General features: G+C 47.3%; 1 protein-coding gene across 4 annotated transcripts in view; it reads right to left on the bottom strand.

The window, feature by feature from the left end:
* Positions 1 to 14,863, bottom strand: part of ARHGEF9 (Cdc42 guanine nucleotide exchange factor 9) — a 248,261-nt gene that overhangs the window by 184,770 nt on the left and 48,628 nt on the right. For 3 of the 4 annotated variants that reach the window (XM_077307302.1, XM_077307301.1, XM_077307305.1), the window contains exon 4: positions 11,836 to 11,948. In XM_077307302.1, coding sequence (XP_077163417.1) covers positions 11,836 to 11,948 — 113 coding nt within the window. The remainder of the gene's footprint in view (positions 1 to 11,835; positions 11,949 to 14,863) is intronic. The other variant, XM_077307304.1, reaches the window with a different exon arrangement.

Genomic DNA, 14,863 nt, shown 5'->3' with positions numbered 1-14,863 from the left:
GTACTAGGACAAGTAATTGTCAATTTCCTGCATTCTGCAGGGGGTTGGACTAGATGACCCTAGAGACCCTTCCAACTCTATGATTCCCATTCTCTATCACAGATGGGAGGAATTAAAAAAAAGAACTTGTCATAGTGAAAAAATAAAATATATCTATGCAGTATACTGTCACCAGGAGCCCAGCTTTTTATGGGTTTGCCTCCTGAACTGAGCCTTCCGCTTCCTCCCCATTGGCCTACCCTCTGAACTTGTCATATGAAAACTTCCTCCATCACCTGATTCTAAAAAGAGATGCGAGTCAACAAACATGGCCGCTTTCTGAGTCTCCCAGGATCTGTCCCCCCCCCCACTTCCCCGCAGCTATTTGAGCCAAGAGACGCTAATACAGCATGAAAGCCCAGAACAGTGCCTCTGAGCTTTCCTTTTATGAAACCTCGCCGTTCTTTCTTCACAACCCCAACCTCCAGCTTTTCCTTCCCTGCCAAGGTTGCCCAGGTGATCTTTCATGCCAGCGAGGGAAAGAGTGGAGATTCTGCTGTGCCCCTTGAATCTGTGCCTCAGCCTCTCAAGTTTTCTTGTTAAACAAACAGAATCAGCTTTTCAGAGATGCAGCAACTAGAAAGACAGTCTGGGAAGGCCATCCGGGGATTGTTCCTACAAGCCAAAGTGAGTCGCCTGCACAGCTCACACGGGATTTTCCCAGGAAGCATGAAAAATCAGTGTACTTATTCAGGGTCATCCTTTCACCCTTCTTTACCGCGCAATCCACGCATCAGATTCCGCTTGGAGGTTTCCCCTGCTGAACTACAGGGCGGGCCCAACTTACCTTTCTGCCCCAGGGAGAAAGTTCTTTTCCTATGAAAAACCTGCCTGGTTGAACCCAGCAGCCTCCCTTCCAAAAACAGCCAGGCAGGACTCCAGAGGATGGAGAACAAAAATGGCTGCCATCTCCGGAACACAAATCTTCAGAGGCGTTCTAGCTCTGAACTTGAAGGTTCCTTTCTGAGGGATTGTAGCTAATGGGACGGTCTAACCCTCTGGCCACACGATGCTCATGGAACCATCCTAGGCCAATCTCTCTCTCTCTCTCTCTCTCTCTCTCTCTCTCTCTCTGTCTTTCAGCCTGAGTTAAATGACAGGGATATCTGACAAAGGAGCTTCAACTCTCAGACCTCAAACCCCAAAGCTCTTTTTGGTCTATAAACTGCTCCAGGTCTCTAAAGTGCTCCAGGACTACTGAAAACCAGCACAGCTACCCTCTTAAACATGGGGGAGGCAAAATAGGTGGGGGGGTGGGAACTCTGAGCTGCTGAGAGGGAGCATGGAATAAAAGTGTGGGGGGTGGTCACTATCATGTGCTGTTAAGTCACAGCTCTCCTTGGGACTCCAGCAAGAGGCTAGCCCAGCAAGTGCCAGCTAGAGAGGACGGGCAGGCGATTGTCAGTCACCTTGAGACTCCTTCAGGCAGAGAAAACTCTTCTTCTTCCTCTGCAGAGCCTTGCTTGGTGGTTCAGTTATTGATCCTGCTTAGCTTCCATGATGCAATGAGCTTGGGCTATATCATGCTGACTTCCCTTAGCCCTAGATGGGGGGTAGCTGCAATATTATTTATTGTCAACACAAAGACAGCCCTGCTGGAGGAAAGAAAAGGTCTAATTTCATTTTTGTAGCCAGAGGTAAAAACCAGCCTCTCTATTTTCAGTGGTAGCTTGAGGGCACTCAGCAGGGGCAGGGGAAGAGCCCAGGTTATGGGGAAGCCATGCCTGTTCAGTCACACCCAACTATCATGACAATTAGTGTGGGTGTGGAGGGCAGAAAGGGGGTGGAAACTTGCTCAGCTGCCGAACTGGCAGTCTACATGAAACCCGTAGTAGCCACATGGCTGTTAGATTGCCCATCCTACCAGAAGCTTATCCGTTCTTTCTCCCAGAGCTCTGAGCAGTAGCTATGGGGTCAGGCTCACATTTGTGCCCTGGGCTCTTTCTTCAAGGACCAACCTGCCCATTGCCCCCAAGTACCTTTAACTGGAGAGGCCAGGAACTGAGCCCTGGTTGGCACGTGATATATTGGGAGAGTCTAACGCTTATTCTTCACATTTGTGTAAGATAGTTCCTGACATGAACGGGAAGGAACTATATTCCATGACCATACCATGAAGTTTCTCCTCTCGCAACCAAACACTAAATGGCGGGCAGTTCTGAAATTCTTAAGATGAAGAAGATTGGCTCCTGCCAAACGTCCCCCATTTGGGATTTTAGCAGGGCCATGGTTTTTAGTAAACTGGAATGCTTTACATTTGAATTTTTGTGTATGTTTTGATGCTGTTGCAGACTCTGAGCTTTTGGAAGGGAGAGATACAAAAAAGATACATCATCATCATTAGTATTAGTATTATTAGTATTATCGTCATCATCATCATCAACTTCGACAGCCCTGCTAGGGTCCTGAACTATAAGGGCTGTGGCTTCCTTGATTATGTCAATCCAATACTTGTTGGGTCTTCTTTTTTTCCTGCTGCCTCCATCTTTCCCTGGCAATACGTTTCCCCCAGGAACTCTTGCATTTTCATAATGTGAATGAAGCACAAAGGCTTCAGCTTGGTCATTTTAGCTTCTGAGGAGAATTCGGGATTGATTCGATCAAGAACCCCCTTGTTTGTGTTTCTGATGGTACACGGTATCCACAAAACTCTCTTTCAACACTACGCCTCACATGAATCGGCTTTCTTCCTATCGGCTTTTTTTATTGTCCAATTTTCACACCCATATATTCTCTGGTCAGAATTCTCTTGCTCTTGGTCGGCAGCATAACATCCTTACCCTTAAGGGTATTTTCTAGCTCCTTCATGGCTGTTCTCCCCAGTCTTAGTATCCTTCTGATTTCTTGGTTGCAGTCTCCCTTTAGGTTGACGAAGGAGCCAAGAAATGGAAGAATCCGTAATCATGTCTATTTCTTCATTGTCAGCCTTAAAGTTGTGAAATTCCTTAATAGTCATGACTCAGTAAGAATGCTTGTGCCCCTTTCATTCTTCTGTACAAAATAGTTTTCACAGCCTAGCTTGCTTTTTCCCCCCAAAAAAGGTCAGAACCCGCAGCAAGAATGACTTCAGATCAAAGCTAAACGAAATCATTAGATTAGGATTGTCCCATTGTGCTTAAAAAGAATGCACAAATCGTGTTTTAGGAGAAAGGGGAAATTCTCCAACATGGACTTAGAAGGCGTGTGGGATTTCTCCGGGAGCGTAAACATGACATTTGCAAATGCTCTTCCCAGCAGCATCCAACACGTTACATCAGGCGCTAGAGAAAACGAGGTGTCTTTGGGAACGCTGAGCCAAGATCACAGCCCTCTGGATGACAACTGCGCTTAGGGACGTCTCAATTTGTGAAGACTCTCAGGATTCAAGCTGCGAGCTAAAGAGGTGCTGGAACTGAAATCCTGACCGGATGGTCCAGGTACAATTTCATCAGATCTCAGAAGTTGAACAGATACCAGCTATGGTTGGTAGTTTGCTAGGAGACTGCTAAGAAGTCCAGAGACAAAATGCAGAGGCCGGCAATGGCCAACCACTGGGAAACAAATACGTTAAGCAAATGTTTTTCTACTGGTGCCAAGCATCTCATTGCAAACACCCACACCACCACCAAGCAAGCTCTGCTTATCCTCACCAGTGGTCCACTGGAGAACACCCTCAATTCCCCCACCACCACCTTGGTGTCTGAGAGGGGGCTGCCATGGAGGCTACTGGGTTCACCTTGGTGAGCTGGATATGGCCACCTGGATTTCCATGGAGCGCACCCACCCTAGGTCAGACATGAAAGTGCTGGCCAAGGGAACTGGGAAGTGGTATGCCCTGGCCTGGACATCTTCGGGGGAAAGAGGGAGTGTCCCCTTGGAGGTGTGGGAATGGCAGCCCATTCCAGTCCTTTGGATTATCACAGGTTACTGGCTGACCCTTCAACCATCAGCTCAGGAGGAGCTGCCTGAGGATGCTAGGGAATGATTCAGGGGGTTAGAAGGTGGGTCAGCCTGGGCAACTGTTGGAGCAAGAGGTGATCTCAGGAAAGGCTATACAAGCAAATTCAATCTTGGATGGAACAGCCAACCCTGTAGTGTGTCTGACTCCCCCCCCCCTCCCCCAATCTTTACACATGACAACACAGTTGAAAGTTAATCGGGGTAGAAACAAACACTGAGGCTCAGTTATAGCTCTTCCCTGGGACACCAGGTATGTATCGAGCTGTCTTCTACTGAATCAGGACATTGGTCCATCAAGTTCTGTATGGTGGTCTTTCCTGCCACCTACTACAAGACCCTTAAACTGGAGATGCCAGGAACTGAAGCTGGGGCCTTCCTTGTGCCAACAGATGCTCTGCCACTGATCCATGGCCCTCTCCCACATTAGGCCTTCCAGAGAGGCCGAACCTTCCTGGCCACCCCCTTAGCAGATGCCATCATTTGATGCCGGCCACTGAATCTCTCACAGAACGTGTTCTATTCCGCAGTTGCTTTGCCTTCAACGCCCCCATTCAGTTCTTCCATTGGCTGCAGCATCTCCTTCTGCACCATCACTCCTACAGTGATCCCCAGAGATTTCCTTATGCATTGCAACAGATCCCTGGGAACAGAGGCTTTTCCATGGGCTGGTCCCAAGGATCCTGCATGACCTTTCCCGCAGAATCAGCCCCATCCCCACATGAGGCTACACAAATATTTCGTTAAAGATCTGATCACTACAGGTTTCTGAAACAAAGCATATACAGAGAGAAAGAACAGTCCTTTCTTAAAAGTGCAGGTCTGAGGAAGAGCGTGAGAGAGAGAGACAGAGAGAGACAGAGAGAAATGTTCTCACTCTTCTCTGTGAGCACAAACAGATCTCAGAGTGAACTGATATCAAAACTAATTAGCACAGGTAAGCCCATGCACCTGTTTTCTTGCCATTTGCTTTAGCTCAGACCCCCAAGGACTTAGCAAAACAGACCCTATTAAATCCTGCACGTTCCTCTCCCTCTACAGCTGCTGTCAACTTACCCCCTCCCCCTCCCGAAAAGAGAATTATGGCATCAGACACATTTCAGAAACAGCAAGCGGAGAACTTCCAGGCAAGCTGCTTGCTCAGCATCTTGCTAGGAGATAAAATTAGCCAGCTACCAAGCCAGGATGGGGTGGAGTGGCCAGGATCTGTTGGTCTATCTCCTGCGTGTCGTGAGAACAAAAGAGAAAAACACGCCAACTGCCCATATCCTTTGTCTTCTGGGAAAGCGTGTCTTTTATATCTTTCTTATGAACATGATTATTGGAAAAATCTACATGGGGGGAAGAGCTCAGAGGCACCACCTATGAGCAACACAGCCCCCCCCCCCCCCACACACACACACCTACGTCAATCCTGGCAGCCTCCAGAAATAGCCTGCATTTGTTTCAGAGAGAAGTACGTCCCCTGTGAATACTAAACACCTACTTCCCACAGCAGGTTTGCATTTTCTCTGGTATTAGCACAGAGGGGTGTTTACAAAACCAGCCAACGGCAGATGTGGAATTTCCATTTAAAAAAAAGACAAGCAAACCAGAGCCTTCGCCTTGCGTAACAAGAGCCCACTTCCATCCTGCTAGCTTGCTTGCGTAACCAAGGTGGTTAGGGAACAGAAGGAAAGGGGTTAGAATTCCTCCACAACTCCTGTTGCTGGCTCTGGTCTACGTGTGCAGCAGACCGAAGCAGTTGAGTCGTGAGGTGCACACGATGTACATACGATGCTGCACACGTACAGCTTGCCTTGTGCCCTCAGCCTTGCAAGCAGGTATGCTGCATCCTAGAGATTTCGGTGGCACGGATACATTTCGGAGCCATTTGAGGTTTCCCCCCATGAAGAGCTCTGGTTTTTGCATTTGGAAGTAATTGCTGACATTTCGAAACACGGCATTAACTGGAGGCTTGTCTGAATGGTACAAGGGTATCGGTGTTTGATGCTCAGATATGTAGTACTGATTGTTAAACAGATAAACAGTATTGATTGTTAAACAGATTTTGAAATACGTGTTTCTATTTAAAAAACTGAAGCAAATATAGCATTTGTAAACGTTGTATTAGGAAGGGTGGGGGCAGTCACTGCATTTGGCTCATCCTCATGCAGGACTTATACTGAATCAGAGTCACTGCTGGGTATCCAGATTGGCAGGGCAACCAGGTGGAAGCCTTTGCTTTCACTTCCTACTTGCTCATTTGAACTGGAGATTGTCTGCAGGCCAAGCATGCGATGAGCCATGACCGGCTCCTGAATGCATGAAGCTTGTCATCACCTTGTTATCACCTCCTCCCTGACCCTTTGAACTGTGGATGCCAAAGATTGGACCTGGGACCTTCTGCATGCCGAGCAGAGGCTGTTCCACTGAGCCTAAGCCCCTCCCCTCCTAATAGAGAGGACTGTCCCACGGGAAGCACCATGTTAAAATGAAAACTCCCTGCAAGTAATAAACAAAACAGAGCACAGGATGAAGTTCTGCTGCAGCCAGTTTCTAATATACTTTAGGTTAGTGGTCCCCAACCTTTTTAAGGTTGAGGACCACCTCCGGGGGTGGTGAAGAGCCAGTGGCCGGGACGCTGCGCATGCGCGCTATCGCCCCCTGGTGGTGAAAACGCACATGCGTGGCAGCTCCACAGATGCACGTTTTCACCACCAGGGGGCGCTAACGCGCATGCGTGGGAAATCCGTGCACGTGCATTTGTGCCTGCCGGCGTGCCAGTGGCCGCGCCTGCATCTTCCCCCCCCCCCCAGCTCTCACAGCAGAAAACTAGCCGGGCCGCTAGTGAAGCGGCCACTTTGGCGGCTGCTTCTCTCGTGGCCTGGTGAGCTTCTCTCTGCGGGGGGGGGGGGAGAGGCAGGCATGGTGGCCCACGAGTGGGCCACTGACCGGGGGTTGACGACCCCCGGTTTAGGTGACTGTTTGTATTAGGTAAAGTGCCATATGAGGTAATCCAGGCTTTTTCAGCCAGGGTTCCTTGACAGCCCTGGGCTTTCTTGATGTCCCTGGAAGGGTTTCCTAAATGGCTTGGAGTTAATTCATTTTTCTAATTTTTGTTACATTCGGTAAATGTTTATTGGGTGATATGACCATATGTGGCCATATCGACCTCCCTTTCCTTCCTTTTCCTCCCTTTCTTTCCTCTGGAGGGGGTGGGAAAGGGAGGGCACCCGGGTGGGCATGTAGACAGCTCTGCCTCCGAACCCTATTCTGCATGATTGAGCCACTTCTGGGGTTTCTCAAAGCCTGAAGAATGTTTCAGGGGTTTCTCAATGGTAAAAAAGTTGAGAAAGGCTGATAAAAATGTGGGGCAAACTATTTACGTCTTATATCACAAAAAAGAAACAGTTACAGTCAGAGACATTAGTATCAGTTGCTTTTAGGATAATGAGGGCCAAGAGCATTTTGAAATTGGCCACGGCTCCTGAGTTATGGCTCAAATTAGAAAAAGTAGGGGAAACGGCCGTTGGCCCTCTTAAAATGCTTAGGGTGCCAAACATAATGGGTTGTCTTGTCCAAAACAATCCACAGGCATACACCTTTCAGAAAAACAAATAAGTTTTGCCACCTTACTTGACACCAACATCCGGTCTGGCCCATGGATGATAACAAGACAGATCAACATCTCTGCCTATGACCTAGTGAGGGATTAGGGGGGAAGAGCATAACAGCAGAGGATTTCCTCTACAAAATTTGTATGCCACTCAGGTCAAGTCACATACTTTAAAACAATTGGGCCCTCCGAGTTTTTATCACGGACAGGCCCCGCCCCTTTCTCCAACCACAGAGCCCTTAGGGCTTTACTCCTACCGCTCTGCAGAGCGGTTTACAGATTATAATATTCCATGTAATTATTCCACAATGTTTAATGTAAACTGCCGAGATCCGCAGAGAAGGGTAGTATAGAAATATGAATGAATGAACACAGATTCACTCATGAATAGACACGTGGACCGTTATTTACCCGAGACATTTGAATAAGAAAGTAAAAACTTTACGACATTTGTATATTCATGAATGGAAAGATTTATTTACCATATTTACCGTATTTGCCTGCGTATAAGACGACTGGGCGTATAAGACGACCCCCCAACATTTCCAATCAAAATATAGTTTGTTACATTACATTACAGGACCTGTCACTGTCACCATTGTACAGCCGCAGCGCAACCACAGCGCAACCGTCCCTGCATCTCCCTGTGACCGCCACTAGTGTGCAAGTGCGCATGTGCGAGCTCTGCATAGACAAGGGGTGGGCCGCTGCTTCCCGCAGAGCAGAACGGGCCAGTCACGCCAAAAAGGCTGGCACCCCTGTCTCGCTGCTGATGCTCGCCACATCCACGCTGACGACCCGCCGCGGCCACGCTGGATACTGCGCGATCCTGGATGGCATGTAGAATGAGGTGGGCGGGCATCGGGAGGCCATTGTGGGCAGCTCTGTCTAGCACAACTGAAGGGCACCCGGCGTATAGGACGACCCCCCACTTGGAGGCATGTTTTTCAGGGGGGGAAAGTAGTCTTATACGCTAGCAAATACTGTATATCCTCCCTTTTAGCCAGGTAAGGGCCAGAAGAGGTGGGTACAGACCTATGCAAGCCCTGAGACTGAACATCTACTCTTGGCTTGGTTATCCTGTCACAAAAGCAACAACCGGCAAATATATTGACTTATGTGGGGCCTTTTTTACTTGAATGGGCAAGCAGAGAATTTGATTTATTGAAGCTGGCCGAACACAACAGCACATCAGGCGGAGAGCTGGAAACATCCTCTTATGATATGGAGCAGCTGACTGCAGTCCAAGATGTGGGTGATAAACTGAACAACTCCACTGTCACATTCTCTTCTGGCAAACAACCGTGCTGCTATCCTGGGCACAGACTTTTGCCAGCACTCCGGTTATAATTTGCTTGGCCCCCCCTGGTGCACCAAATGGAGCCGCGAGGGCAAATGAGCAGCCTCTGCTGCCTGGAGCAGGATCGGCTGACTGGATGGACAGGAGGTGCCTCCTCCCACAACAATTGGAGCACTTCTGCACAATGAAAAGAACAGCGTTATGCCAGCATAATGGCGTAGCGCTAAATGTTATTGCACCTCCAGCCATTCCTCATCTTCTTGCTGTCTCACTTTCGTCTGATGCCTTTTCGCGCTCCTTGCTCTCCACGTCACCTGCTGGAAATGGCGAAAGAGAGCAACGCGCTTTACACGTGACTCTCTTCTGTCCCTCAATCAAGACAGGCAGCCAATCCCCTTTCTCAGTGTATTAAAGGGCCTGTGGTGCCCGCTAATTTTCTTTCATACAATACTTCTCCATTGAAACGCCTACGCGTCTAATCCTAGGTGCACAGTGCTTTTTTATTGCTGCCCCTTATGGAATCACAAGTCTTGATACTTAAAAAAAATCTCGTTCCTGATTGGGGGGGGGGGGCTTGACAAAGGTATGCTCTGTGTGACAACTTTGGGGATATAATTTTTTTGGCTTTGCCTGCAGGCTTCTACACCTATCCTTTGCTCCAGGCCATCTGCTTTAAACAAACGAACAAATCCGTCCCCAGGAGAAGGGAGAGGGAGGTGGGTGCGAGGGGGGGACATGGGAGGCGGAGATAGCGCTTCTTCGCCTCCACACATTTCTTTTCTTGGCAGCCTGCTGGTTGCTCTCCTCCAACTGGCGCTTTTTAGTTGGGGGAATCCTCTTTCTGCAATTCCCCAGCGAGCCCTTTAAAATGGAGCCAGCCATTTGCTGCCCAGCTGCTGGATGCTGGCGACGTCATGTGGAGCGGCCGGAATATAACAACTACCTCAGGTAAGGATTTCGCTACACTTAACGGGTGCAGAAAGGCCCTTGCTCTCCATCCCAGTGTGCCTTCTGGTTTCCCCCAAAAGCCTAACCATAGTTCCATTCACTAGGAAAAAAGAAAATAGATTTCAAGCTGTCAGATACGAGGGGCCCCATACATCTACTCCCAATCATTCTTTTTGAGTTTGGATGTGACAGCCCACATTTCTCTGCATCACTGTCCTTGAACCCATCCTGGTGTAAACAGCACTGGCTGTGAATTTGGCTCAGGTCTGCTGGTTCCCTCCTCCTCAGAGGAGTCCTTTGCCTCAGTTGGCTCTGCTGGAGCTGGCTGAGCCATGACACAGTGGAAGCTTCCAGCCCGAGCCACTGAACACAAGGAAACTGAGCTGAAGATCTTTCTCAGGGTCTGCATTTTAGGCCCGACAGCCTCGGTCCCTTTGGGTGCACACTCTGCACACTGCGCGGACGGCACCACTGCCAAGACACAGTCCACACAACCATTCTAGCCAAGGATGTTCAGATGGGCTGTGCCAGCATCCAGCAACTACCCTCGTTGACTCATTTCCTTTCCAACTATTTTATATATACATTTAAAAATTTTAAATATATTAAACATTTATCAGGTGATATGACCACATATGGTCATGTTGACCTGCCACCCCCTTCCAGAATGGCCAATGATGGGTCTGGAAGGGTGGGGAGGGGAGGGGAGGGGCCCCGGGTGGGCGTGTCCACAGCTCTGCTTCCCAACCCGACTCTCCCTGATTGTGCCACTTCTGGGGTTTCTCGAAGTCTGAAGAATGTTTCAGGGGTTTCTCAAGGGTAAAAAATTTGACAAAGGCTGGATTAGGGTGTTGAGTTAGGCGTCAAATTAAATACTACCAGTAACCACTTCCTGACAATTCATTCACTGCCTTTTCTCCCCAATCTAAAGTTCAACCCAAACCATTTTGTCCCAGCATGCTCTTTCAGCCTTGGAGGGCTTTCGGGAGCACAATCCTCTTTCAATCCACTTTCAATTCACTTTATAGATGGTTTGCAAGTAAAATTTGCCATGTCACACAGTAAAATCCATTTGCAAAGTGTGTGAAAACGCTTTTATTGGCATGGTTCCATTGCAGCAGATAGTCTCAAGTAGGGCAGGTCCAATAAATTTACTCCAAAATGTCACAGGGAGGAGAACAGTGTTACTGTCCTGGAGATTATTATTTAATTCATTCATTCATATACTGCCCTCCCACTCCAGCTCAGGGCGATGCACAACAATGGAAAAACAATAACGCAGAAATTTTAAAAAAATTGAGATTACATCATCCATTCAAGTTCCATTCAGCCATGTCACCAGTAAAGCACCTATTGGACAGTTGAGATTTTTACGAGAGACATCAACAATGTCCAGGCTCCACCCACAACTCCACCAAGCACCTCCCTCTTTGTGATTCTAGGTCTTGCCGCTGAGTCTTCGGAAACCTGGCAACCCACTCCCCTGCAAATGCCCTTAAAGAATATCTGTGAAAATCTCTGAACTTCTCACTGAACATCACACACAGTTTCTGAAGGGCCAGGTGAAGAGCTAACTGCGTTTCTATTTAAATGAAGAATCCCTTGATTGGAATTTGAAGCCTCCTTTGCAACACAGCAACTGCAGCAATGCACTGCTGAGATTGCTTCATCACCATCACGTCTTCCCAAAGACCAAAAAAAGCACTGATCAAAAGCCACAGATGATGCAAAAAGGACTCCATTTCTCCATCTGTGGGAACAGCTCAGCCAAAGGGAAGGAAGCTTTAACTCCCCAACTGAGATCTGACAGAAATCGGAAGCTTAATGGGCTGGTTTTTATAGCTTCATAAAATAATTCAGAGACTAACTGCTTCTTTAAAAAAACACAACAGAATGGCTGCTCAAGAGAATCCTGACCCTCATGTGTTTTGCAAATGCTTCCACCAAACCAGACTGTTCAGCAGCAGTTTCATGCTGTTAGTAACATATTTCAGATGCGGGAGGCGGGGCTTACCTTACTAAGCAGCAGCTGCTCCGATCCGGGCTTGAGAGCTTTCCATCGACTCCTCCCATTTTTGCCATCTCGACGTCTCACCTCCAGAGTTTTGAAACCCAAGTCGCTCTCTGCTGCCAGGGTGAGATTCAGGGGGAAGAAGAAATACAGACCATGTTGGAAAAGAACCCATTTGAGCATCTCCCTTCATCCCAGATCCCCAATCCTTAACCCAGGTCACCTGGTTGCTTGGGCTTGAACTCTAATATCACCTTCTCTCCCACTAACATAAAACCAATGCAGGGTGACCAAGGACCGGTCTCCTTCACCTGCTGTATAGCAACTCCTTTCATGGGCAGCAGGGTAAAGTGACAGAATGGACTGGACGAAAGGTATTATTTTCTGGAAGATTCTTGCCAGGTAAACTCACGGGGAAAAAACACTGATACAAAGTCAAAGCACTCTCTCCCTTGTGTCCAATTAACCAAGAGCTTTTCCGCACATCTTTAAAAATAGCGTTATGCCAGCGTAATTATATTAAATAATAATGCTTCCAAAAATGCAATATAGTCATTTATAAGGTATCATAAAGATGATCATAACAACCAAGCAATACTGTATGATCCTTTCCCTGGATCACAGAGCATGCTATATGCAGCTTGAAAAAGTATCACTGAAGTAAAAAATTAGGTCACTTTTTGGTGAATTCTTCTAAGTCAGTTACTTGTTAATATTATCCCTGTTAGGTTCACTGTAGAAGCCACCCTGCAGAACGGGGGACTACCGGATTCTCATTTAGACTTCAGTTGGAACTAACCTATTGGACTGTTGCCTGAATAATTTTTTGTATCACACTTGTTGAATTGTTCATAGAATCATAGAATCATAGAATCATAGAGTTGGAAGGGGCCATACAGGCCATCTAGTCCAACCCCCTGCTCAACGCAGGATTAGCCCTAAGCATCCTAAAGCATCCAAGAAAAGTGTGTATCCAACCTTTGCTTGAAGACTTCCAGTGAGGGGGCGCTCACCACCTCCTTAGGCAGCCTATTCCACTGCTGAACTACTCTGACTGAGAAAAACTTTTTCCTGATATCTAGCCTATATCGTTGTACTTGAAGTTTAAACCCATTACTGCGTGTCCTTTCCTCTGCAGCCAGCAGAAACAGCATCCTGCCCTCCTCCAAGTGACAACCTTTCAAATACTTAAAGAGGGCTATCATGTCCCCTCTCAACCTCCTTTTCTCCAGGCTGAACATTCCCAAGTCCCTCAACCTATCTTCATAGGGCTTGGTCCCTTGGCCCCAGATCATCTTCGTCGCTCTCCTCTGTACCCTTTCAATTTTATCGATGTCCTTCTTGAAGTGAGGCCTCCAGAACTGCACACAGTACTCCAGGTGTGGTCTGACCAGTGCCGTATACAATGGGACTATGACATCTTGTGATTTTGATGTGATGCCTCTGTTGATACAGCCCAAAATGGCATTTGCCTTTTTTACCGCTGCATCACACTGCCTGCTCATGTTTAGTTTACAATCCACAAGTACCCCAAGGTCTCGTTCACACACAGTGCTACCTAGAAGCGTATCCCCCATCCAGTAGGCATGCTTTTCATTTTTCTGACCCAGATGCAGAACTTTACACTTATCTTTATTAAATTGCATCTTGTTCTCATTTGCCCATTTTTCCATTGTGTTCAGATCTCGTTGAACTCTGTCTCTATCTTCCGGAGTATTTGCCAGTCCTCCCAATTTGGTGTCATCTGCAAACTTGATGAGTAGTCCCTCCACCCCCTCATCTAGATCATTAATAAATATGTTAAAAAGTACCGGGCCGAGCACCGAGCCCTGAGGTACCCCGCTACTCACCTCTCTCCAGTCTGATGAAACACCATTGACAACAACTCTTTGAGTGCGGTTCTCTAACCAATTCCCTATCCACCTAACTATCTGAAAATCCAGATTGCAGTCCTTCAACTTATCCATCAGAACATCATGGGGAACCTTGTCAAAAGCTTTACTAAAATCCAAGTAAATGACATCAACCGAATTTCCTCGATCCAGCAAACCTGTTACTTGGTCAAAAAAGGAAACTAGGTTGGTCTGGCAGGACCTGTTGGAGACAAATCCATGCTGACTTCCTTGGATCACCAAATTATCCACCAGATGTTTGCAGATCACTCCCTTTAATATCTGTTCCATTATCTTCCCCACAACGGAGGTCAGACTCACTGGTCTGTAGTTTCCCGGGTCATCCTTCCTCCCTTTTTTGAAGATCGGAATAACGTTTGCTCTTTTCCAGTCCTCCGGGACATCTCCAGTCCTTAAAGAGGTTCCGAAGATGATGGACAAGGGCTGTGCAAGTTCTCTGGAAAGTTCTTTGAGTACTCTCGGGTGCATTTCATCTGGACCAGGGGATTTGAACTCATCCAGTGCAGCTAAATGCCTCTCGACAACCTCTCTATCCATGTTAACCTGCCACCCAGACACTATCCTTTGGCTACAGCCATCTCTAGATGTGCCTAAACACTTTGACCTGTTGTTGTATTATTGTACATAAATTTACAGTATTGTTTGGTTATTATGATGATCTTGAGGATACTTTACAAATGACTATTTTGCACTTTTGGAAGCATTATTTACTAGAGTGCAGGGCAACAGACAGAACAATAAAATCAGGCCAACCAAGATTTATTCAAGGCGTGAGCTTTCGAGTGCAAGCACTCTTCCTCAGACTGTGAACTACCATCATGACAGTGGGAATATAAAGCAAAAGTTAATTCTGTTAAATTAGTAAACTATGTCACAACGTCCAAATACAGCCGTATGATAATTCTTTGCTAACGCCTTGAATAAACCTTTGTTGCTCTTAAAGGTGCTCCTGGACTCTGATTTTGTTGTGCTGCTTCAGACCAACACGGCTACCCCTTTGAATCTATCCAGACAGAACAGTGTTTGCAAACTGATTTTTGGCAGCGGGAGGGGGGGTTATCCTGCTGTGTCTCTGCATCAGACTCAGGGGCTTTACGCACCGGGATCTTTGTTGCAAA

The sequence above is a fragment of the Paroedura picta genome, chromosome 13 (genome assembly GCF_049243985.1).
Source record: "Paroedura picta isolate Pp20150507F chromosome 13, Ppicta_v3.0, whole genome shotgun sequence".
NCBI classification, from domain to species: domain Eukaryota; kingdom Metazoa; phylum Chordata; class Lepidosauria; order Squamata; family Gekkonidae; genus Paroedura; species Paroedura picta.
The sequence above is the reverse complement of the archived record's forward strand: the minus strand, read 5'-3'. Positions and strand labels throughout refer to the sequence as shown.